Source organism: Nothoprocta perdicaria, unplaced genomic scaffold (genome assembly GCF_003342845.1).
Source record: "Nothoprocta perdicaria isolate Ctin4 unplaced genomic scaffold, notPer1 scaffold_282, whole genome shotgun sequence".
Taxonomy (NCBI): domain Eukaryota; kingdom Metazoa; phylum Chordata; class Aves; order Tinamiformes; family Tinamidae; genus Nothoprocta; species Nothoprocta perdicaria.
In genome coordinates, this window is record NW_020455513.1 from 492841 (window position 1) to 518983 (window position 26143).

Here is a 26143-nt window from a genome sequence, read left to right on the forward strand (position 1 = left end):
AGATTGAGAGGCTCCTGAAAAGCCCTGAAAACTCCACATTCAAACACATTAACTCTCTGGACACACTTAGCACTGCCTTTGAATGCAGGAGCCAAAGCCAGAGGCTGGATCTGTGGGCCGTGAATTATGAGAGTCCATCTCTAAGCAATACCACATTTTGAAACGTGGCCAAAATGATAATGATGAAACAAAGCACCAACAAAAGGACCCCGAACTCTTCCTGTTGAACTCAAGTGAAAAGGAATTTGCTTCCTGTGAGGATTGCGTGAGGCCGTAGTGMAGGGCACAGAAAACCCTTCTCTGTATCACAGAGCCATCGGGCATCTCCTGCTTTTATCTTGCTCGCAAGTGATACTGGTAGAAACGGAGATAGCAATTGATATCCTGCACCATACCTTTACTGTGACTGAGGATGTTCAGAGAGAAGAATGCTGTTTGTATGGAGGTTATCCCTCTGTGCATGTGACCGCTGGCCAGACAGCCTGTGCGGAGCCAAGGGAGGAGAAGTGTGGGTTTCAGCTACAATTTTTTTTTTTGTTGTTCATTAAAACAACAGCATTGATTTTCCCAGGTCAAAGCCAGGCCATTTCATGCAGCAAATCTGTGTTGAAAGGGATCAGAGTAATCATTTTTTACACGCTTGACTACTGCATGCCAGCACTGAGCTTTCAGCCACATGAACATAGGAATGATTTAATAGAGGAAATGGCAGCAGGCTATTGTGCACAGTGAAGGCTCCATGCAACATGCATGATTGAGTTGCACACCATTAGGCTGGGTGTAAATAAAACCTGGTCCCCACTCTGGCACAGAGCTCGCTCCCTGGAATGCCACCATCCCGGCGGGACCTGCTGCTCTCGCTGCACCCTCCAAAATCCGCTTTTGCTGTCGTCTGTAAGTCAAGAGTGCGTCCTTTATTGCCATGCTGTAGTAACAGTAAGCAGCTCTTTGGGGAATAACTGTACAATGAACAAAATTCAACCCAAAGTGAGACAAATGTTTAGAAGAGATCCTGGTTCATTTCTGCTTGGGATTTTTGGGTGCTGAAAACTCAGCACCTGCCCTGCATCTCCCCTGGAGCTTCTCCTGGACTGCTCGCCAAGCTGCCCCTCTGCAGAAGGGCTGCAATGTTTGCCTTCAGCACGGCTCATTCACTGGCTCCAAACTGCCCCAAAAAGCTCATTTTAAAGTAAGGAGCTTTTTAAAATAAGTGATTCAGGAGGCATGGTTAGGAAGRGGGCAGGGTGGGTAGAAAAAAATCACAGGTTGGTGGTACCTCCAGATGCTCAGAGTTCCCTTCAGTTTATACCAGGATAGAAGCAACATCTCTTGTAGACATGGACAGAAGATTGCAAACAAGCATCTCTTTATTCCTACCTATAGMAAGCAGTTATTTCTAGCCTGAAATGCCTGTGTACTGCTGGATTGCATTTAAGTCCTCACAGAATATGGCCTGACATATTTACAGTAAGGTGGACACAGAAGATTGCCTTGCGAATGATGAATCTTGCCACGGTTTCCAACGCCAAGTGTTGAGGTGCTACATGCTCCTTCGTAAGTAATCTGAGTTACCAGGATGAGCAGACGCTCTTTAGGTGTCCTGGCAGTAAATTCTTGAATTTCTTGGTGTTTGGAGCACTGACCTGCTCCAAACACCCTGCTTGTAGAAGGGCACCCTCAGTGTTTTTGATTAAGTCTTTAGATCTTCAGAGAGACCTTCCACTTAAAAGCATTGGCGATGCCTGGAAAAAATTGGAGGGGACCTTAGCAGTGTGCAAGGAGCAGAGAAATCCAAGGATTGAGTGTGAGTTGTGGTCGGCACAGGAGAAGGGATGCTGTAGAGAAACCTCCAAGGAAAAAGATCAAAAGAATCGAAAGGAGCTGGTCCCATCACATACGATTGACCATGAGGCAGATCCCCTAGGAAATGGGAGWAAGCAGGGAAATCAGTGGGGAATGCACCAAAGCAGAAGCCCAGTTTTAAGATACTGAGGAACAGCAGGGAGAAAAGGGCTGATTTTGCCAGTAAGGAAGTGGTGTGAAGCTACGGGAGAGCTGAAGCTATTGCCACTGCAGGGAGAGCATTCCTTGGAAATGGAACCCCGGGAAAACGGTGTGAGGTTAGCAGCCTGTTCTCCTTGGATGGGGATGGGTTTTCTAAATCACCTTCAGTTCAGGTGCAATGTCTATGGACACAGCAACAAAATGCTGCACAGTGAGGGCTGTGCACAGAGGCGATTGTACTTCCCRTAATACTTAGTGGGCCCTGGAGCCTTTGAGTGCACATTGTAAACTTCTGAGATTATGATCTGTCAAGTTACCGTTTCATTTTCTATTTGCAACACTTTGAAATTCCTAGGATAGCAGTTGCTTTGCATTCAATTCAGATGCATCCTGTTTTGAAGATACATGCATCGTGCATCTTTTCATGGAGATTTTGCATTTGGACTCTGTGCTTTACCTTTTTCACACAAAAGATGCTCAGAGTGGAATGCATGCTTGGAAAGCAATCCAAAGCAAATGTTCCAAAATACACAGTGCTTAAGCAAAACCAGACCTCTTAGGGTTTCCGCCGTGGTCAACACATACTTTTATGAGCACACATCTTTGTGAARTTGGGTGGTTTTGCTGAGCTCAGTGAAATCTGCTCTTATCCTTAAAGTTACCTTTGCAGACTTAGCTAGTTTGGTCTGTGTTTCTCATACCTTAGGGCTGAAGACTTCTCTGGGCTTGTCTTTGCTGACGCATGTTGCAGCGTCAGTGCTGCTCTTGAGACCTGCTCTCGCACAACACACCTTCACTGCTGCGTTCCTCCTTTTACCATAATTCTAAATGGGACACTCTTTGGCAGGGCTTGACCTAGCGCGCAAGGCAGCACTGCTCACCAGCTGCTAAGATGGATTTGTGTTCCGTGCATTTTCAGCCCTGTGTGTGGTTGCTCATGCTCAAGCTAGCCTAACTCAGGAGGGATTATTCAGAGTGTGGATTACCTCAAGCTGAGTGAAAAACGTACCCTTGAAGATGGATGGAGAAGACATTTTGTTACTGGTTTCAACCTACTGTTATTCGTTTTGATTCTTTTTTTTTTTTAATGGAAAAGGTGTGACTCCCACTTACTGGTGTGACAAGGATTCTGGGGAAAAGCGAACCCAGTCCAAGGGATGGGGGGAGAGGCAGGAGGAGAGACCTCATCATGTGCTGCTATGTGCTGAGCAGCCCGGCTGACCACTGCCTTCACAAGACATGCAGGGAGATAGAGGACAGGATTGCTGTAATTCCTACAAAGCATTTTATTAATTATACAGTCAAAATGTATGAGTTCCTAACCCCATCAAGCACTATCAAGAAATTTGTGTCTTCAAACAGGTGTTTTGCATGTAAATGGAAAACTGTATTCATTTTAAAAATTTAATCGTTTTCTGTGCGCGTTATCATGGATGAGCAAGCTGTCAACTGCTGTGTGACATTCAACCTGAAACTGCTTTGCTTCTGTCTTCCTCGCTGATCCCAGATAATGTGAAATCAGGGAAGGAAAAAAAAAGAAGAATAAAAGGAGGAACCAGGAGTCCCCTGTCACGAGGCACAGTTATTGTCGCTACCTGGGCTGATAGGCAGGGCTGACTCGGAATAAACTGGATTGTGTCTGGCGTCACTACAAGCACGCGGGAGATCTGCGTTGCCTTTTGTTCCCCAAGCACATGAGCCTCACGTAAATCATCCCGAGTCAGCCTCCAAGGCTCAGATGGAGACAAGTCCTCGTTCCTTTTTCCTCTCCGGCGGGCGCCGGCCGTGCTGTGGTGCAGGGGCCTCCGCCGCCCTCCGGAGCCGCCCAGCTTCCCCGGTGAGTCCGGCAGCCCTGGGGGTCCCTCCACCTGCGCGAGGGCTCCCTGCCCACCCGCTCCGAGCGCACGGAGACCCGTCGGGCTTCTATGACAAGCACAGACCATCCGGGGGGAGCTCTGCCTGGGGAAACAAGACCAGCTCCTGTTAGCGCAGCCGGTGTCTCCACAGTCACCACCTCTGCCTCGCCGCTTGGCACTGGCCTTGCCACGCGGAGCCTCAGCTTGGAGCCTCCGTCTAGACCACGGGCTGCTGTTTTCCAGTGAGCCAAGTGGGTATGAATGGCTGCTGAGTGCAAGAATATTTGCCATTGTCCCTGTAATTCATTCCCGTTGACGTCTGCTTTGCTTTGCTCTGAATAAAAGCCTGATGCTGGTCTAGTGGCATCCCTCTGCATTCAGGGGAATTGCCCTTCCCAGCGCGCTTCAGGCCTGCGCTTTGATCCTCATTATGGAGGCAGTTCTGGGAAGGCAGTGCTACGGAAAACAGCCACAGTGGGAAAAGAAGAAGAAAGAAAGGAGACGTCACACATGGCAGGAAGGGCAGAGCCTTAGTCCATGTCACAGTTGGACAGAACAGATTTCCAGCATGTTCAAATGCTTCCTTGAAATGTTAGAGCAGATCTGCAGGCAGCATTCGAACACTCCCCCTGTGTATGTGACCATTAGCACAGGGGCACAATGTAGGAAGGGCTTAGCTGTGTTTGCTTTGCATTACACCGGAGGTTCGGAGCTGATGTTTGCATTAGCCCTGCTGGGTCGGAAAAATGACGAATAGCCAAGACAGATAAGAGATCATCGCTAACGCCAMACAAATTCTGTCCCCAAAGTCTGCTCTTGTGAAAAACCATGGCCAAGAGCTTAAAAATGTTTCTTTAAAAGAATTTAGTGCCTAAATCCTTTCTTTTTTTCAAATCTCGATTTGAGTGACAGTTGGGATACACCTTCACATCTAACCAAGTGGAAGGCTTGTTTATCAGGAGGGATTGGAGACTTTGCAGGATCCCTGCCCATAGCAAATTTTAGTAGTCTGCCACTGTGTCTTACCTCCCTTGAAGCTCCCAGTTGCTCTTGCCTTTTGGTTGCTTCTCTCTAGCATTGCTGACAAGAGTCACCCTTAGCATTTCAGTCTCTTGGTGTCTTCTGAAAGGACATGGGTTATTGCTGCAAGCCTTTAGCTATGGTAATGGGTCTGTTCTTGCTTTCCCTTCTGTCATTCCTCCGATTCTCCTTTCAACAGGGCAGTTTCACTTCAGATCTTATTGCAGCTCATTGAACATAATGAAGGCTGCCATTGACTTAAAGGGGGCATTAGGACAGGCCTAAAATAGCTTGTACTTACTGGCTTTTGTAAGGCTTCCCTTGTTCTGGTGTGGGCTTTTAAAGCTGGCCTGTACAGGTTAGTACAACTGTTGGTTTCTGGGAGCCTGCTCCACTCTGAAATCAATGGGACAAGATGTGATGGCTTGTGCCAAGTCAGCACGGAAATAGATACACCTGACTGAAACCAGCTATTGCTTTGTTACCTGAAAACCCCAAAACTAGGCAACTAGCAGATTTTTTTAATTCTTTTTCCTTCCTTCCTTCCTTCCTTCCTTCCTTCCTTCCTTCCTTCCTTCCTTCCTTCCTTCCTTCCTTCCTTCCTTCCTTCCTTCCTTCCTTCCTTCCTTCCTTCCTTCCTCCCTCCCTCCCTCTCTCCCTCCCTCCCTCCCTCCCTCCCTCCCTTCTTCTTTGCTCTTATTTTCATTCAAGCACCAACTTGGCAGACATATTGAAGCTATTTACATTTAAATTTCAATCAGTATAGTTACAGAGATTTCTTTAAATCATTTTGTCTTGTTTTTAAAACAAAATCTGCATGATCATCCTGCATCTCTTCCCTGCTGGCATGAGGCTTTGTGCTCACTGCCAAGAGAATCAGTTAATAGTTTCATTCAAAATTGCTGGCTCTGGCTTTTGGTTTTGGTTTCTCCCACTCTCTCCTTTCCTGCCCTCTCCTATGGGGGACGCTTCAGGAGCTGTCATCTACAAAATCGACCTTTATGTTTTTGCACCCATGTCTCTGAGTGTACTAAACTGAGCGGGGAAATGAAATGATCTTGTTTTCTTTCCTCTGTTTGTGCTTTTTCTCCCAACACCCCATATGTGCCTGCCTCAGCGTCCTCCCTGCTGCCATGAGGCCAGTGACATACTTGGTTTCCCTCGCGTTGCCCTAGGCCCTGACTTGGCGACCCACGTGGCAGGTGGTTTCCATATGGCCCAGGCTTGGTCAGCCCGGTGCATTTTCAGCTATTGCGCAGTTCCCATGCACTGTGCTGGTTTTACAAAGCAGGAAATGTGTGCGTGACCCCCAGTGATGTAGCAGGCGTGGGGATGAGCCATTCTGCCAGCTACTCACTGCTGCTGTTGTCTAGACCTTGGCCTATTCTGCTGAACAGAAACCAGGCTAACGCTACTTTGGCATCAGCCACCGTGCTAGGGCATGTTTACACATTTTGTCTTCTCTAGGTTCTTCCTGCTCAAGCCACCTTAGGAGGATGCTATGGACAGGACAGGTGGAGGTATTCTGGCACTCGGTGCCAGCGTGCTTGTTGAATTTGGGTGTCAACATGCTTTTTGTGCTATATTTACAAGAAAAAAATTGTCAAGATGGACTGTGCAGTGGCTGCCAATGCTTGTCCTTTGTCTGTAAGAGTCAACATCAATAAAGAGACTGTAAAAGTCAGAACCTCATGAGCACAGATCCAAGCTGTGCTGTGGCCTTTCATGGTCTTTCAGCATACCCGTACACACTGAGACCTAAGGAAAGTGAAGCAAGTGCCGTCTCTGGAAGCTCTCGGGTGTGTGGGATCTCGGGGAATCAACTCCTGGGGTCAGGTATCTAGGTAGGTGTTGGGCTCTGACTTGTGGAGAGGTGAGTGGGAACCTCATATCCCATCTTCAGGCAGCCCAAATGCCCGTGGCCTCTCTGTGGAGTCTGTTTCCTTCTGTGTGTGCTAATGCAATAAGACAGTTTCTGTGTTTGTAGGTTCACAGAGGCGGAGGATTATTCCAGCTTTATCACTCGATACAGCTTCCCCAGCCAGGAAACCTGCCAATAGCCCTGGGGTCCGCTGGGTGGATGGACCTCTGCGAAGTGGACAGAGGGGCTTGGGTGAGCCCTTTGAAATCAAAGTGTATGAGATAGATGACGTGGAACGACTTCAGCGGCGACGAGGTGGGGACAGCAAGGTGAGTGCAGTTCATGTCATCTGTCTCCCTCCTCTTGGGACAGGCTATTTCAAACTATGCAGTCAGAGGGGGCTCTAGGACTAATGCTATGACTAATTCAACAAGCAGCAAAACCTGTGTCTCATTGAACATCAGTTGCAACTCAAGTCATGCCTTCTTCAGTGGGAGCTGGCACAGATTGACCCCTTGTATTTTTACCCTTGGTGATCTTGATGTCTTGGTGGCTCCTGTGGTCGAGCATCTCTTGTCACATCTGTCGTTCAAGGCAGTGGTGCCTCCAGTGCCTTAATAATATTGTCCTCAGGATAGCTAATTTCTTCTTATTAACATTTYCTTTTCTGCAAACCTCCCCCTCTCCCAGGTTAAGAAAAAAAATAGAAAATTATAAAGGTCACTTCTTGAGAGATGCAATTAGGAAGGGTAGTTGGGAAGTTGGTGGGATAGCCCCAATTTTGCAGTAACTATACATATAGTTTCTTTAGTTATTGTTTTAAGGCATTGTACTTTATGGCTTCTGTCACTTTGTTTGACTGTTTATGATGTTGYTTGACATGGTTTCATCTGGAGAAAAACTGCAGTTGGTGAGACAGGGCTGCTTTCTGCCACACACAGCAGATGTGTCTACAGAACAGAAGGCCAAGCAGTGTTGAGAGCCTCCTGCAAGCTTGGGGGAGGCTGGTTCTGCTGCTGGGACTGCTCCCAGTCCAGCCAGGGTAACAGAGCCTCCCTGTAGGTCACTTACTGCACATCTCGGTGGCTGCCGTAATTCAGAAGTCATTCCAAGTCAGTTTGGATTTCTGTGGACAACACGGCAGCCTGTCCCGCTGCTGTGTTGCAATTTTTGCAGAAAATACATCTTTGTTATTAATGGTTGTAAATTGCTAGAGTTTTTCATAGAAGCATACTTCTTTTGTGTAAGGGCATTTTAAATTTGATATTGCTACTAGTTTGCTTATTTAATGACTACTGCATTTCCTACGCTCAAAGCACAAGAGACGTACTTAAGATTTTAATATATCAAGCAATGGTTTTCCTTCTCCCAAGTGCTTAGTTCTTTCTTAGCCAATACTGCGGGTGACAAATAACAGAAATGTTTTGCTAGAGTTAATCTGATTTCAAGATGCTGTCTGTTATTAATTATTATGGTGTATTATTAATTTTCACTGCAAAGTCTCCAAAACTCACTGATGAGAAACATCAAAATCAAACAACAGCAATAAATATAAAACAGATGACAGATGATTTTGTGCAGTGATTCATATGCTTGCAGGGTAAGCGGGTCATTGCTGGCATTATTGATTGGAAGATCACTTGGCTCAGTGAATCTAGCATGGATATTTCTTCTCTTCACCTCTTCCTTCCCTACTCCTTTCCCCTGGTTGGCAGGAGCTGATATGTTTCAATGCCAAGCTGAAAATCCTGGAGCATCGCCAGCAGAGAATTGCCGAGGTCAAGGCCAAGTATGAGTGGCTAATGAAAGAACTGGAGGTGACCAAACAGTACCTGATGCTGGATCCCAATAAATGGCTCAGTGAATGTAAGCATGTTGTTTTATTGCCTGGACTTATTAGGTGTCCTTTGGTTTATTTCACTGGGGATAGGTGAGGGGTGCAGAAATGCTTGCTGAGAATGAGATATAAGCTACTGGATTTGTAAACTAAAAAGAGCTGACATATGACCTAAGGGTAAGATTTAGATTGACTGCATTTCTAGAACTATTTCCTATAATTCTTATTAAATGTTGACAGTAGAACTGAACGGTCCTTTTTGCCTGAGAGCTGAATGGTGCAGTGGTACAGCACTGTAGTGGTGAATACTGCCACTGGTAGATTAACGCTCACACGTTTCAGTCCACAGCTCCTGAAAATGAGTTTTTTTTTTCTTTTAGGCCTCAGATCACTCAGACATATAAGCAATGTTATAAATCTGCACTTCTGTTCCACAGAATAGCACTGTGGGGCAAATTTGTCTGTTGGCAGCAGTGGGCTTAGGTGAAGAGTAAGCACATAAAGTTCAGAGAGATTAAAGGACATTCACGTTCAAATGAAGAAGGACCTCAGCACCAAGAAGGAAAAAGATGTAGAGCATTGCAGCAGTTGTACGATAATTTCTAAATATTAGGAAGCAGATGAGTGAATAACACAGAGTTCTAGAAAAAAAAAGTCCACAAGGACACAAGGACATAAACAGATCCCTGTTTAATGGCTGTTAGAAAGGGCAAGTGGAAGTAGTCTGAGGGGTTTCTGATTCTCAGCTCTGAATTCAGCAAAGGATTTGTTCTCACCGGGCAAAGTTCAATGTCTTTCTGTTCAGCACAAGATGGAGTCAGTGCCTCTTATACACATGGCTTGAACTGGGGTGAACTGAACTATGTGCTTAGCATTGACAGGTTGCTTAAGCATGGTGTTGAAGCAGGCCCTGAATGYAGACAGTCAAAATGAATGCAGACAGATTTAACTTACCCTGATTGACACTTCACTGCTGAATTTCCCCATTAGATCAACCACATGGATGAAAGATTAAAATGTTTGTAGGCAGATTGCTGGAAGAATAATTCTGATGGCTTTTGTGAGGGAATGAATGGGTGGCAGAGAGGTAAAATACATCTACAGCTCTGGAGAGGATGGCAGAGCTCATCACTCTAAAAAGGACTCCGTGCAGCATTAACAGGATTTTTCAGTATCAGCAAGCTAGTGTACCATTCTAATAGCCATTAAATAGAAATGGCAACTTTTAAAGATAGTGGCAAGCCAGAGATAATGTTGTCTATATTACCAACGGGCTCAAAGCTTGTGTTTAACCTTTCACAGCACCCAGCATTGGTTTTGATTGCTTTTTCTGTCTACGTATTATATTTCCCACAGTTGACTTGGAGCAGGTATTTGAGCTGGATTCTCTAGAATACCTAGAGGCTCTGGAATGCGTGACTGAGCGCTTGGAAAATCGTGTCAACTTCTGCAAGGCCCACCTCATGATGATCACCTGCTTTGACATCACCTCGAGACGTCGGTAGAGAATGAAGCTCAGGAGAACTTCAACGCGAATCTCGGCCATCCTCCTTTTTCCTTCTGATTAGCATCCCAAAGACAACAGAATGAGGATGAAGGTTCGAGTCAAGTCTCAGTTGTGTGTATGAGAGATTTGCTTTGTTATACTGAAGATCAGAAAAAAAAAAAAAAAAAAGGATGAGCACGAAAAAAAATGGAGATATGAGAATGTTGATTCTCTTAGAGTAAAAGAGCACTTTGAGGAACCTTTAAGGACATGCCTGTAAATAAAAAAACTACTGGCAGAAGAGATTTCTTCCTCTACATAAACTGAGGGAGGAGGAGAAAGGTGGTTGTAGGACTTCCACTGAGAGGTTCATTAAAAAAAAAGCCCTACCCAGAAAAGACTGTTTAAGTGCCTTGCAAATCTTTATTATCCAAACATTTATGTTCATACTTTCTTGTGTACAGATGGTGCTAGTTGAGAAAAAAAAAAGTTAAAAAAGAAAAAGAAAAAAAAAAAGAACACATTTTTGAAATGTATTTACAGCTTGTTTTTCTCTTGGTGTTTTCTCCTATTTCAGACTTGCTGTTTCTAAGTAACTTGTGTTTGTAGAGATATTTCCTAATCAGTACAACCTATGAATAAATGTTAACTGTCTTTTATTGTTACCAGAGTAAGGCCACTCAAAGAGAAATTTAACTTCACTGGCTGACCCCCTAAGTATTTTTTAGTTGTGAGTGAGGTCACATTATCTGCTCTTCTGCACTATCCTAAATTGGAAGACACAGTATCTTGTAGATTCTGCAATGTATGAGAGAAGAGAGGTGAGATTACTCTAAAGTATCTTTTCTATTTGATCCAACCCCATTTGTTTTCTTTTTCATCTATTTTTAGCTTTGGACTAGCTAGAGTTATGGATGAGAGGGCCCTTTTTGCCAATAACTTGCTAATAACTTACTGGAAAATTTCTCTCAAGGCTGATAACCCATGCTTATCATTCCAAAAGTGAGTGATTAATTCTTTCTTTTAAAAAATTTATTTTTGCCTCTTTTTGACTAATACCACTTCCAAACATACTTCAGCAGCTTTTGTTCCCTGGCCCAGTCTCTGCATAGCCATAGCCCTATGAGAAGTGCAAGCTCTTTTCAGTTCTAGCTAGTCCAGGAATAAGCATGGGGTGTGAGTCAGGGGACACAGCACATACATTGGTTATGACAGTTTCCTTTTCAACACACCCTTACTGAAGCCACAGCAAAATTTTCATTAGTGTCAAAAGCAGAAGGGTCTGGGCACATCCAGATGTTCTGCTTGTATGTATCTGTCTGTGTAGCAAACAGTATGTGGGAAGAAGCATTCTTTGTATTACATACATAAATGTGTGAAAATTGCATTTCTATTATCTGTGAACATATGTGGTGTGAGTTTCTTCCTCTTTTATGTTGAAGTAAGCCCATTTACAAAAATTTCTCTCCCACATACACTTATGCAACATTGCTTATGTGAAACCGAGAGCATCACTTAACTCGACATGATGTTCCTAAACACAGCTGTGCTTTACCTGCAGTAGCACACTAACACTCTACTAGAGTATCCCAACTGCAGCTCCCAATGGAAAAAAATTACAAAAATCCTGTTAGATACTACTAGTAGTTATCTGGAAAACCTKCAAATTAGATAGAAATGAATTATGTGAAGTTTAGGGTATATATTTTAGAGTATTAAAATAAAAATATATAAAATTCATTTCTATACCCTAAAATATATATCCTAAAACACATACTAACAAATCCTGTTCCCTCTATCAGCCTTGTCACTGGCTTTCATAGAAGATCCATTATTATAAGTTACAGGATTATTTGGTGGGGGAAAGAAAAGATTCTCTATAAAAGTTGTCTTCTATTCTATTCCACAGCATTTCCCCATCAGGAAACTCAGTCATATTCCAAGTCAGTATTTCTGCTTTCTCTTCCCTTCCTTCTCAGGGCAAAACAAACAAACAGACGAAAACCCAACTTGAGCAGTTCATTTGTCTAGCTTTGTTTCTGCTTGTAATGCCTTCAATGGAGCTGACTGTGCATTAAGTCTGTTGAGCCTGTGTCTTCTCCACAGTTCCCATGAACTTAATCCGTTTCTCCACAGAGCCATGGCAGTTGCCAGTGCAGTTTTATGCTGGCTGGAGCTCTAGGGTCTTTGGGGTGCAGAGTCCATCCTTGTGGCTGACCCGTCTCTCATGCCCCGGTGTCCCCAGCAGGGCTGGTGACGTTGGGCTTTGCTCCTCTCCCTGCTCTCGCTGCCCACAGTCAAGGACCTACCAAGTCATGCACGTGGAATCAAATGTTGCTTTCTGCAGGCTACGGTGACTCTGCAAGGGTGCTCGTTGGGCCCTGTGTGTCACTGGGCTGGCTGGCTGCATAGCCCTTCCTGCCCTGCAAACAAGCAGCTCAGCATGGGAGCGTTGCACACGCTGGGAGCTGTGGAGAGATGCTCAGTGGCAAGCGGTGCAATAAAAGCAAACAGGCACTTGGTGGAAACCAAGTGGAATCCTAGCAAATGGTGCATGCACAGAATGCATTTTAACAAGAGCTGCTCTCTTCCTTATGCTGGGACTTGCATAGATGTAGTAATGTTTCTGTAAGTGAAGGGCACAAATTTCAGCTCTGTTGTATCTATTACAGTATTCAGCAGCAGCATTACAGGCTCAGCTAGTCAGCATCTCTAGATTTGGTACTTCTATGGATTATGAAACATAACAAAAGAGCATCTGTCTAGCCAGTATTTTAAGCAATAAGACCATGTGCTTATCATGTTTATCATGAGGGACCGAAATTTATCAGTGAAACCAAATGGATTACATCAAAGATGAAATTGACATACTCAGAATTAAGTATTGACTGAGCATAATTGAACTCCTTACCAATATTTTGCTTCTGAGAACTTATAATGGCCATTGATACTCCAGTCATATACCAGTATCCACATCCTGAAATATGTATTTCTTTTTTGATTTTCTGTCAGTACATTTTAAAATTTGCCACCGCATTTTGGGGCAATATTTGGCTTAATGCATAACAGGGAATGAAAATTTACTGAGGTTTGCCATCTGTGAAATGTCCTCTTGGTGGATATAGCTTTTTATTTTGAAATTCATATTTTTATACTTCAGATGACACATGCAGAACATGAAAGCATCATGACCTTCTGGTGAAATTGCCCTTAGTCTACAGAAGCCACCATTTTCCATAAGACCCATACAGTCTGGGAAATAATCCAGGAAGACCCATTCTTTAGCAGCTGACTCTGAAATACTGTTTTTATCCTGCTGTTCTTAAAAGGCACCAAGTTACCTAAAATATACAGGAGCAACTTGAGTGGAACGCTTCATCACTGGCATATTGTCATTCCTGCCTCCCTGGAACAGCTCTAGCAGTAAACAACTATGTTAACGTAATTAGGTGTGAAGGTTAAATCTTCATTCATATGGGTACCTGATAATCACAGGTCTTTATTATCAGGGTGTTTACTGATTGAAGAAAGGCACCAGTTAAGTTTTACATTGCTATAGTCATGTTCAGGTCTTGGCAGCTAGAGTACTTTAGGCCTAATTCTGAGAACTACTCATCTTGACATACTTGATACTTACTTAAATTACAGACAGAAGCTGTTTTATACTGAGATCTGAATTCAGACATTGGTGTGGACTTCGTGAGCTCTAGGAGTGGACAGGAAGCCCAGGGTTACCCAGGAGGTGCTTTGTTTCCTATGGAGTGTTGGAGATCCCTCATTCCCTGTGCATTTTTCATGACTACAGGTGTCTTTTCTTATACCATGCCTGTCTTGGATTTGGTTCAAAATAAAGCTCTGGTCAGTTCATTAGACCTAAGCAAGCAGAAGTATTATTTCAAAGAGATGCAAGCAAACAGATACAAAAGCTGCCCTTTCTTAGCTCTCTTCTTGGCCTGCTTCTCACCTCACCTGCACTGAGGCTCAGTTGCTTTAGAGTCAGGAGAGTTATAACAGGTTAAATCCAGCTGTGAAGAAGAGGGAGGAACAATCCAGCCGCCACGTGTCTAGGTATTTACTGAGCAGGTGATTATACAGTTGAAGAATATTCTGCACTTACCTGCCTGCGCATCCTCATTTTCTCTAAAGACCAGTGTGTGTGCTGAGCTACCATCAACGTTTCCATGTTTGGATTCATGGTCGCAAAGTACCGAGTTACCCTGCAGCGTAACTTCTCAGCCTTGCAGCTGCTGGGGAAGAGCAGTGCACGATCCGCTGGCACCAAGCAAAGTGAGAGATGCAGACAGTGTACTGAAGGGCATGAAGGGTGAACAAAGATGGTTTTTCTTCCCTCTTGGATCATGGGAACTGTAGAGGCAGAAAACTAGGAGTGATGTGGGAGTCATGCACATCATGTCCCAAGCAAGCTCACATGGGAGACGCTCAGCTCTCCTTAAAGTGTTGGATTTGTTTTCCTTTGTTTTTCATTTATCTCAATAGTATGTTTTGTCTTAAAATGGCCTGGAATTCAAATTCCATGGCAGCTGAAGGATATAGACCCTTTTGCAAACTTTTCTGATTTTGTGTCATCTTTTTGTTTCCATAGAGCTAAAAGTAATCCTGAAGGGTTGCATAGACATGCCCACAGGTGCCTGTGTGCACAGCCTGCGAGCCCCCCATGCGCTCAGTTACGTGAGGAGGCGGCAGAGCTGCCTGTTCACAAGTGGCAGCAGCGTCGCCGCCTCCTTCCCCAGCAAGGACTTACAAAGCATTTCTCCTATCACTCACCAAAAGTTGCCTTGCACCACACTACATGAAAAACTCACACTTGAAACATTTTGAAAAGGTCTTTTAAAGTTTGTAGTGGTATTTCTTTTTATTTTCCCCCAGATCTTCAGTTTACAAAGCTGCAGCTGCTGCAATTCCCATATAGTGTCTGTTACTGAAATGTCAAGCCTGTAAAAGTAGTCCAGACTAGCTGCTCTGTGTGTCGTGTCATGAATGTAAGGCAAGGTATCTTGCAGCTACCRCTGCTCAATGCAACACTTTGTGTACATGTAGGAGACATCCTACACCCTAGCAATGCCAACTGAAAGCTCGGGCTTGGGCCCCCTGCGAGATAAAGAGCCTTCTGCTTAGTCCTGATAGTTATAAAAATGGGAACTAAAAGTTGCTGAATTGCAGAGAGCAGCCTAACACAAACAGGCTTCTCATAAAMGGCCGATTTTGTGACCCTTTGATAGCCTGCTTGGACGAGGGGACGGTCTCCCGGTGTCAGGGATGCAGCAGATCCCATCAGGGGGATCAAAGTGCCCCTATCACGGCACGATGGGCGACGTGCCTCCCTAATCCCCACGGCCGCCGCCTCCTTGTCCTGCTGCTCCCTAGGTTTTTGCTTTGGAAACACCCAGCRGTTTTTGGAGATGCAAGGCTGAACATTGCTGGCTATTGTGAGATGTGGAGCAGGTTTCCAAATACCCACGGCAAACAAAACGGTGAATGATTTGTCAATGCAGAGTTAATAATCTCTGTCTCTTGCATTTATTGTGCGCTCATCACGGGGTTATCTGAGCTTCCATACCCACTCTTGGAAATAATAAACCATTTTATTATTGGCTTTATCTTTTCTTCATTCTCCTCCTCAAGTAAAATGAAAAAAAAAGGAAAGTTTTCTCCGAGCAGTGTAGCACCTTTGTCTTGACCCTGTTGAAGTCAATATGGATTTTGCCAACAGCCTCACAGAGAGCAGACAGAAGCTCATTTATGGAACATTTTGGAACTCCCAAAGAACAGTGATGCTTTTATTCAGTTAGAAATAGAAGTGCTGAAAATGAAGCAGTACCCATCATATAGACTAATTCAAAAAAAAAAAAAAAAAAGAGCTCCCAAAAAGGAAAGCAAAACAAAACGAAATCCTCCCCCCCCAAGCCTTTGCCTTTGAGTGGTCCTACTTAAGTATTGAGCATACTTTATAATAATGGTAATAAAATGGTGCTTGAGGCAGTTTCAGCTATATTACATATACTCTATATACTATAGATATGGATGTATTCACCCTCTATATTTTATATGTATGTGTGTGGATATTTACATATAGCACACATACATATATGTTTTATGTATGCATAGGTATTAACTTTATGTTTTACGTCTTTGCCTCCCATAGCTGAAACTGCTGGTAACWAACATCCACATCATATTCTATGTATGAAGGATATAATTTATTTGTAAACTCAGGATGTTCTTGTTTTATAGAGTTGCTTGTATTTTATAATTTATTTACACATCATGGTTGGAAATGCTTATCTAAGTGCTATGCATTGAAGTGTATGTTTGCTAAATCTGTTTCATTCTGTCTGTGGCTATGTTCTTTCTCATTATAACAGTGGTGTAAAATAGGGCTAGGGAGGAGACAAACAAACTGATGGATACAGAACTTCTGCTGGTCCTGCCAATGGGTAATTCCAGAAGGGAAAGTATCAGTGGTAGATATATATATATTTTATCAACTAAGTTTTATGGAAAAAAAAAGAACAGCATGAGGACAAGTTAAAATGTGGAAAGTCACAGCCACTTCCAAGTTGATCAACAAATGCATTAAGCCTTTTGCCATTAAAATTGTGAAGTTTATTGTTTGCTGGCTAAAAAATATCCCTTTTGTGGTATCTGAGATGTGAAACATTGTCAAAAATATGATGTCTGAAAAAAATCAAACTATAGTGGCATTAAATGTTTACTTTTATCTTACKGATATTTCTGCTTCCCCCTCCTGACTATTTCACTTTTTGAATGAAAATATTTATGAAGTGGTGGAGAAGACGGTGCTTTTGGCCCACAAGATGACATGCTGGTACAGTCGTGAGAGTGAGCAAGATCAAAAAAAAACAGTTTTTTGTTTTTTTTTTTCATTTATTGCCATAGGGAACTTGTTTTAAAATATCAACTGTTACTCCTAGCAAATACTGCTGAGAAGTATATTCAGCAGAAAAACACCAATAAGGAATTGCRGGCCCGATAGCAATGAAGTGTTGCAACCCAGCAGAGATCCATCAGCTTCTCCCCTGCTGGTGGCCAGAGGCAGGAACAAAACACAGAGCAGGAGCTCGTCCTGCTTTTCTGTAACCATCAGGCCTGGTGCCTCCTCCCGTTAGCAGGGATTGCTCAACCTGCATCCSTGTGCAAGGGAACGAGAGCGATACCAAAGGGATGATAAAAAAACTGTTCATAACTATACAGTCTTTTAATCAACTGTGACAATGGTGCCTGATTTCCCTTGGCCATACACAGACACGTAACACGGTGTAAAAGCAGTAACAAAAGGATGGTGTCCCTTACTGCAGACCTGTCGCTCCCTCAGCCACACAGTGGTGGCAGGTACCCCGGCACCCGAACGGCTGCTAAGGCTCTGCAACATCTACAGGCAAAACGTGGGCGAGCTCTTTGCCCAAAGGCAAATGTGAAGCAAATGTGAAAAATCTTTGCCCAAAGACCTTTGCCAAGCCATGATGAGATTTTGTTCATCCCAGTAGAATTAGAAATGAACCACRCTTTTTGTGGGAAATAGGGACAACTTAGGATCTGCTTTAAGAAACATAATTTGATGGGGGTGATTCCTGCCTATTCTCACTATTCATAGGGAATATGGCAACACGGTAGGCGTGTAAACATTAGGCTAAGAGTTTTGTGGGCATTTAAAATGTCCTGTTTGGTCACTTTGTCTGTAGTATCAGCTTGGTGTGAGAGCTGGCAGCCCCAGCAGTGAGCAGGGTGGGAGGATGCAGCCAACTACAGCAGCCAGTGCTTCAGTGCAAAAAATCACCAGGCGGCTGTGGAGGCAACATCTGGCACAGAATGGGCTGGTGTGGCAGAGGGGAAGAAGGAGATTTTCTTCTCCCAGAGGTAATCCCTACCACTTCCCAACACTACCTTCTCTGCTGCCCTTGGGCCAATGAATCTGCATGCTGGTGCCTCTGTGCAGTAGCTGCAAATGAAGATAAACGGTAATTTATTTTGTCTGAGGGCTGTTCAGAATAGCTGTGATTTGCTCTAAAGAGCTAAAAGGCTTATTGCCTATTTTTGAGATAATTTATCTTCATTGCTGTTATCATGCCACTACATCAGTATTAAAGGGCCCGAGGTGCCTTAGAGTGACAAAGGCAGAGAAAGATGGGTTAGCACAGGTCCTAGACTTGGTCTGAAAGGTAGAGCAGGTGGTGAGGAGCTCTATATGAGCTGAAAATAAAAAAACAGTTACCTGTTACCAGGTTTAAAGCTTTACCGATTGGCAACCTTGATATTTCACGTCTGCTTTGGTGCAAGACACCAGGAAAGGTTTCTAGAGAGAAATCAGATCATTTATGCTGTCTTTCTAGCCACGACCATGCTAATGACCCTAAAGGTACAGGTCAGAACAGGTTGAGTACAGAAATCTGTCGGACTCCACTTTCTTACAGGGATCCTGGAGCAGGTGGCTTCTCCTGGAGACCAGGAGGAGGTGGATGAGCTCCTAGCRCTGGCTCCTCTCCCACACCTGCCTGCTGAGCTCCAGCACAGCAGCTACCAGGTTGTCACCCTCTTTTGCACTGGCAGCACAAGTGGCCTTGAAGCCACTGCGGAGGGAGGAGAGGGTAGAAAAATCAGCTCACTGGATCTCAGATCAACACAAAATTAATGTTTAGTTTCCTAGAAAAAAAGGCCATCTGTGAGTTGATTTTATGTTTTATGATCTCTGTTAGTATTCATGACAGTTGCCAATCTGGCAGTTTTGGAGGCTGACATCTGCTGTTTAACCACTCAGCAAAACGACACTGGCTGTGACCTCGCAAATACTCTGTCACGTCCCCAGGGCCACTCCCATCCTCTCTAAAGGCAAGCAGGCAGCTTGGAGGGGCCAGATTTCTGCATTCAAAGACAACCCTGGCAATTACTGACCTGGGAACAGCCCTGAGATGACCATAAATGGCCTGTCCCTCGGAATGTTGTCTAGGGGAATTTCTGTATTCATACTCATGCATGTTCATGTGCGTCTCTTCCACGGCACCTTGCTGCATGGTTTGGTAGCCACCGTGTGTGTCAGATATTGTAGACTTGGTGCCAGCCCCCTGGCACAGGCACAGGCAGCTGTGTGTGTTGGGCACACATCCATTTTCCCATTTCTGCCCCTCCCAGCTACCCAGGCGCAGCCAGACACGTGTGTGGGGTGCAGGGCCCCCAGCCTGGCTGCTGAGAGAAGGCCTCCCACCTCCAGCCATGCAAGGCCTCTGCCGCTCGCTGTAGAAAGGGCAGGAACTGCTCCCCTCTCATCCCTGCTCACCTGCATCCTCTCAAGGACTGTAAATTAGGGGAGATGAAAGGAAAAATACTATTTTTCTGTATTTATTTGCCAAAAGACCAACTTCATTGTAGCTGCGCTAAGGCGGAGGGAGAGCATGAGCGGTGCTCTGCATTCCTCCCCCAGCCGCGGGGGGCACCTGCAGAAGCTCCGTGCCACCCGGCATGGCCCCTTGCACCGAGTGTCCCTGAAGGAGCAGTGCTGCTCTCCGCCACGTGCTTTGCATCCCCAGTGCTGTGCAGTGCCCCAGCTGGCTCTGCTCTTAGCCAGAGAGCCATGGACACAACCACGGAAAAGAGYTGTAGGAGCTGAAGGACAATTCGCAGTCCTGTTTTTATTAAAGAAGCTGCCTGCTCCTAAACCATATTTGATGGAAAMCTCACAGTACGCTGCAAGCAGCACCACAGGTGCCAAGCAAGACACTGTAAACATCATTTTCTCCTGATTTCCAAGGACAATGGAAGGCATCAGAATTACATGAAATGAAAAAGATAACTGCTCAGACGCTCAGCCTGCAGCCAGTGACTCCTGCTGCTCAGTGGGCTTGGGGGTAACTTGGTTTCATGCTGGCCATGAGTTTCCAGAGRCTCAAAGAATATTTCTGAAGGTTATATTTAAAGCCATTAAGATACGATGAAATCCTTAGAAAAGCATCTAAACCCTGGCATTGCAGCCRTGACATCCATCAGACTCTATTCTTTCTGTTTACAGGACCAGAACAATAGAAGCAGCAAATTCTATTTGCTTGACCATTAGTATCGCAGTGGCACAAAGTGATCTGCACAGTGGGCTAGTCACAGGTGGGCTAGACCAAAAACTCTGTGCATACTAAATTTAAAAAATAGACTTCCAAGAAGGTTTCTTACCTGAAATCTTTCTTGGGGAGGCACAAATAGTCCTTRAATACTTAGCATCATAGCGAAGAAAAGAATTACTCGCAGACTGATTACTCCACCCAGTAACTTCACCTAGGAGCTGCTGAAATATTGAGGCATGGCCTCTCTGAACACTTCCTAGCTTGCTTATATGTCCTATTATTCGTTTGTTTCCTTTTTATACATATATATATTTTTACAATATACAAGAAGAATCAAAGAGGCAGAAACCCCAACCTATTGTGATTGGTAGCATAGACTCTACATGAAATCCTCTGTACGTGAACCTCTGTAGGAGGCCATTATAAGGTGATGGTGATCTTTTAAAAAAATCTCATTTAAGATGATTTTGTGGCTACTCTGAGTTGGGTATTTGCACACTGTTATACATTGCAATGAAGCCATGATGCTGCTTGCCCTCAACCCCACAGATCAGTGAAACTCGGCTGCAGACCTGCCCCAGAGCCCAGCACCACTGCAGTGTGGGGACAGGGCCGCTGCACCAAGGGAGTGCACGGAGGTGAGACAAGGCMCAGGCCCAGCCAGAACAGGTCCATAGGTGCAGACAGGCCCTGGCAGATTTGTTGAGGAATTAAGCACAGTGAAGAGCCCAGTGAGCAGCAGGCTTTTAGCTGAGCCTGCACACATGGTGCACGTATGATGTGAGGTGTGTGCAMGGTGTCCGGCTCAAGCCATGCAATGATGTCACTGCACAGGGGCCTAGGGCACAAAGAGCTTCTAATCTCACTGATGATTAATTTGTCACACTGCAAGCAGAAAACCCATGGGGGCCTCAGGGGAGGAGGGCGAGAAAAAACTCAGTAATTTAATAGCAAACTTCAAAACTAGCTATGAAGGGTCTAAAGGTCTTTTTATTTTCTTCTCCAAACAGGAGCTTTGTGTAAAATTGACCCTCATGCTAAGCCATTTTGCTCTTTTCGTAAGCACCTATCATAAAGAGTGGAGGGTGTTATATGGCCTTATCTTGCAGAGCTTGTAAAACTTTGAGYTTTGAATTGCCTCTGTGACCCCAGAAATTCTTCCATGGGCAAGACAGGGTAATTTTGTAAGTCTTTACATTTTTTTTTTAAACCACGCAGTTGTAACTGAGTGACTTACAACTGAGTGACTTTTATAAGTGATCCTCAAAACAAGGTGTTGCAGATGGAAAAGTCTGTGAATGAGTTTCTCTAGCAAATCCCATCCCGGATCACATGCTGGGAGATTTGCTGAGGCGCAAGGCTGTGCTCGGCAGCAAGGAGCGGGTGCTCCACATGCCAGCAGGTGCTTCATTCCCTGCCATGTGGGTGCTCCACATGCCAGTGGGTGCTTCATTCCCTCCACGCGGGTGCTCCACACACCAGCGGGTGCTTCATTCCCCACCATGCGGGTGCAGTGCAGCAGGAAGGCAGCACYGGCCCCGCACCCAGGTCACTCCGGGCAGGCCACACAACATCTCTTCCTCTGGCTCCTCCTCACCTGGAGCAAGTGTCGATACCTGCCCAGCTAAATGGCTTCTAGAGAGGGCTGGTCAAGAGGAAATCAGCCCTTGTGAAAGCCCATTTGGGCTTTGGCCAGATGTCAAAGAGTGTGTGACTACAGAGCTGTGGCTTTAACTTTCTTGTGCAAACTCCACCCAGGAGCTTGGCCTCAAACTGGCCTTTTTCTAATGCAAACGTGGGATGGATCCTCTACTCCCCTCCAGTCATTTCTTGCAGCGTCGCAGTGGATTCCAAAGGCCTGAGGAGCTGCTGGGCTCTGGATGAGCTTCCTCATCACCTCGGGCAGGGGGGACACTCTGGCAAGGCCTTAGCTGTGAAAGGGAAATCCAGCAGCTGCTGTGCCTGGCGGTGTCACAGTCACACCACGGGGACCACATGAGGAGCTCTGTGAGGGAAGAGGTGGCCCTGGGCCAGGCCCCCCACCCGTAGGGTCTGTCCTCACCCTGCCCAGGGCCAGGCGCAGAGCCAGGAAGTGTCCTGGCGTCCCGGTGGCTGCCCCAGCCCGGCCCCACGCTCACTCGGCGGCCCCTCGCGCCTCAGCTCTTGGGGGCTGCTGCTGGCTCTGCAGGGCGTCCTTGCCAGTTCCCTCTCCCTCGTGTGGATTTGCTGTTTGACATGAGAAAAATAGGCATAAAAGGCACAGCAATTAGCACAGACTGATTTGCAGAAAATACARAATCAGATGTTTTTTCTGTTTGTCACAGTTTCTATAACAATCCCCAGAGAAAACACTTGGTGAGCGATTTTTTTTTCTTTGTATTGCCTCATTACGTTGACTTTTTAAAATGCCATTATTTCCTGGCGCCTTTGGCTACAAACGTTCAGAAATTAACTTTCCCAACTTGTGAGCGAGAGCGCCAAGCACTGCCTTCAGCCAGCACTCCTGTTGGTGACGTGGGGGACGCTATTCCCCAGTAMGGATATTTTGATGACAGACCTATGCAGGGTATAGGGTGCAAACTGGGTGCAAGAAGTCCAATGCTGCATGGGYATTTGCCTTCAGTGGCATTAAAAAGAACACAAAATTATAGATATTGTCATTAACTCACCTGGGTGGCCGCCAGTGCCTCCAGGGAGAGCGATGTCCATGGCTCTCTCCAAAGATCCCCCCACTAGCTACACTGGAGCTAGCACAACGCCCCAGACCTCATCTCATCCGAGGCTGCTCCACACCTCACATCTCATGTATTGCAACAGGGAGGTGACACTAAAAAGGCTTCCTTAAAAGAGTTCATTAAATGCAAGCAAGGCAAGTACAGAAAAGAGCAAAGGACCTGGGGGAGAGAGGGAGAGCGTGGGGGGAGCCCAGCTAATTTCCTCATCAGACACTCTTCTCCACCTCCATCTCCTGGCTCCCGCTCTGCAAGTCAAGTGGGATTGTCAAGAGGAATCACCTGCGAGTTAAAGAGCAGTTTTCCTCCAAGAGGTTTGCAAGATTGCCACCTTCCTCCTCGCTGCCTCCAGGGACTGGGAATCAGAGGCACTGAACTGAGGAGGCGGAGGAAGAAAATAAAGCTCTTTTCTACAGTCTCATCAGTCCCACAACACCAGCCCTTAGCCGAAATTGAACCAGGGCTCCTGTGTGCCCAGCAAGGCTGCTGGAGCCCGAGAGGGGAAGGGATCATCCACTGAAGAAGAGGATGAAGAGTGTGTGTATACCCCCTTCCTTCKGTCTGGGGACGCAGCCCAAAGAATGATTCGTGCCCTTTTCTGATTTTGGCCTCTTTGGAGTTAAAAGGGCCTTGGGCCGCTCGCCTCAGGCCTGCCTTCTTGCTGCAAGGCCCACCACGATTTGGCTAACAAGGCCATGGAGCACTGGAGACTGCTGAACAGCTCCRTGTGCATGTGCATTTCTGTGCGGGTGTGTATCTGTAGCTATATAGAGATATATTTAAAAGAAGGTTAATTGGTCTCCTGGGAACTATAAAGAACTTGTTAGGTTCCTCCGTGTGAGCAGTGACTGTATGAAGCCTAATTACTAAGCCTGAGTTATTCTTTTTCTTTGGGAAAGGAATCTCTAAGGTCCTTATTAAAACCTACAAAAATTCTAAAGAATGATGGAATTAGAATTGATTTGTCCATGTTGATCGCAAGCACAGAGCAAATAAAAATGTTGAGTTCACCCTGCAAAATACTAATGGAGGGTCATATGGGCATAGTTTACACATCACTATTATGGGCATAAACAGAAATCACCGTGCTGGATGACAAGATCTGGGAATAAAAGACTGCAGATTTTCAGGTAGCATGTATGCTTCTTATTGAAGACAAGAAAAATACATGTTTAGATAGGATTGGAAATGTCCTCTGTATTTCAAAAATATATCATAATTTACCAGAACAAATAGTTTGTGGTACAGGTCATTTTACAAAACATCCTTCTCAAATACACTTTTAGGCTGATCAGCTTTGTAAAATCAGACGTGAAAGAGAAAAGGATTTTTGCATGGAAAAATATATACTGATAGGAAAGAAAAAAAGAGCTCCTTAAAAAATGCAACAAAAATAAGCTCTAACTGAGCTTTGCTCTGAAATGCCCCAGAACATTTGTCAGGGGTTACTCTGATTGTGTTTTAGAGCACACTGACCTGACGAGGTGAGAAGGAGCCTTTCCCATGTGGAGGAGGTGCAGCTCAGAGTGCTCTGTAAGGGGGACCCAACTCCATTGTGGAGGAACTTCCAAGTCCTGCTTGCAGTTGCAGCATGGAAAGTGGATGAGGTCATTTCTTCGCATGCATCCCACAATCAGAGAGGGCAGGAAAAGACCTGAGATATTGCCTGTAACYGCAGACCTGTAACCCATCTGGACAAGTTCATGTACGGCGTGGTTAGGACTTGTAGATGAACACGGCAGCAGCTGTTTGCTGCTCTTCCCCAAAAGCTAACTGGCTTCTTTCCTATAATTAATACCTTCTGTAACTGCAACTTTGCTCAGTGACAGACCTCTCTGTGGAGTACCTGAGTTTGCAGCTTATACTTATGCTTTTTCTGCATCAGAAGTCACTGACCCCCAGACTGCTGATACCAGCTTTAGCTCCAGGGCTTGCTGCGGTGCTGCTGCTGTGTGAACTTGAACACATTGGTTCATTTAGCTACSAGCCTTATTTTCCTCAATAGGGAAATAATACTTAGCCTTCTTTTTAAAGTACTTAGCAGTATTTTAAGAACTAAATCATTTTCAGTGAGTGGCTTTCCTACTGTCCTACAGATAAAGTGCTTCAGGAATGCACACAGCTTCAGTGAGCTCTTATAGGAAGATAAGTAGCCAGGCAGAGGTGTGAAGAGCCCTATATCCAGTCCCTTTGGTCCTTTGTGCTCTTTGCAGTGAGCAGAAATTTCCCCAGGCTCAGCAACTCAGCAATGGCAAAGCCTGGCTGTGCATACCACACTAACCCTATGTGACTTGCCCAAGGTCAGGCATGGTCCCCAGGGCTGCTGACAGCCGGTGCTCCATGGCTGCAGCTGTGAGGCCTTCCTTCTTGCCTGCGTCTTACAGGAGATTTAATTCTGAACCAGAAAAAAACAATCCTCATAATTGGCACAACCTCTGTGAGAAAGTGAGCTCTCCTCATGAATCATGTTCTGGCGGCCAGGGACTATTTGCAATAAATACACTGTGCAGGGAGAAAGCCTCTGTATCTCATACATAGTATGACGTAAAATAACAAGCCTAAGAAAAGCTAGCTTTAAAAAGCAGCCATCACAGAGCAGTCATAGCTAGAAGCAAAGGAAAGGCTGAGTCGTGGCAGAATTTTGCTGACCTAAACCCACACACAACCGGATTCACACGCAAGTGATAGACCTCAAGGAGCTCACAGCTGTAATATATTGTTTAGGAAGCTAATGTATATGTATTCATTTCCTATTTTATATAATATTATATTTTTATATATTTACTGGAGGTAGATGTTTTCTCCAACTGGAATAAATTATTTTCACCCAAACTTCATAGTCCTCATATGTTTTTTCTTCCACGTTCTACTGTTTTCCTTCCAAACACACACTACAACGCTCTTCATCTTCATCTAAAGGCAATCTAATATTGCTTCTACAGGACTAATTCGAGGAATAGTGACAAATCAAAAGTATCTCAGAATTTACTTCTAAATCTTGAGGGGAACCCAAATTRCCATTGCTTTCCAAAGATACTGGAAAAGTCCCCAAAGTGCTAGAAGCAAGCAGCTGGTTTGCCAGCATTACAGATAATGCCTCTTTCTGACTTAAACATCTTTAACTTGGCAAAGAGATTCCACTTAAAAAGTTTATAATACTCCTTTTTTTTTTGAAGGCGGGAGCATTGTGTTTGTGCAAAGACCGAAAACCAGATTACCTGAACTTGAAATGAATGTCCAGTGCTCCTCCCTCCCTGACACA

General features: G+C 45.0%; 1 protein-coding gene across 1 annotated transcript in view; it reads left to right on the forward strand.

Annotated features, from left to right (window-relative positions):
* The window catches only part of KIF26B (kinesin family member 26B), a 275000-nt gene extending 264582 nt beyond the window's left edge, over nt 1-10418 (forward strand). The window contains exons 13-15 of the mRNA XM_026041343.1: nt 6868-7070; nt 8457-8607; nt 9935-10418. Of these exons, the coding sequence (XP_025897128.1) occupies nt 6868-7070; nt 8457-8607; nt 9935-10083 (503 nt within the window). The 3' untranslated portion in view covers nt 10084-10418. The remainder of the gene's footprint in view (nt 1-6867; nt 7071-8456; nt 8608-9934) is intronic.
* The last annotated feature ends 15725 nt before the right edge of the window (nt 10419-26143 follow it).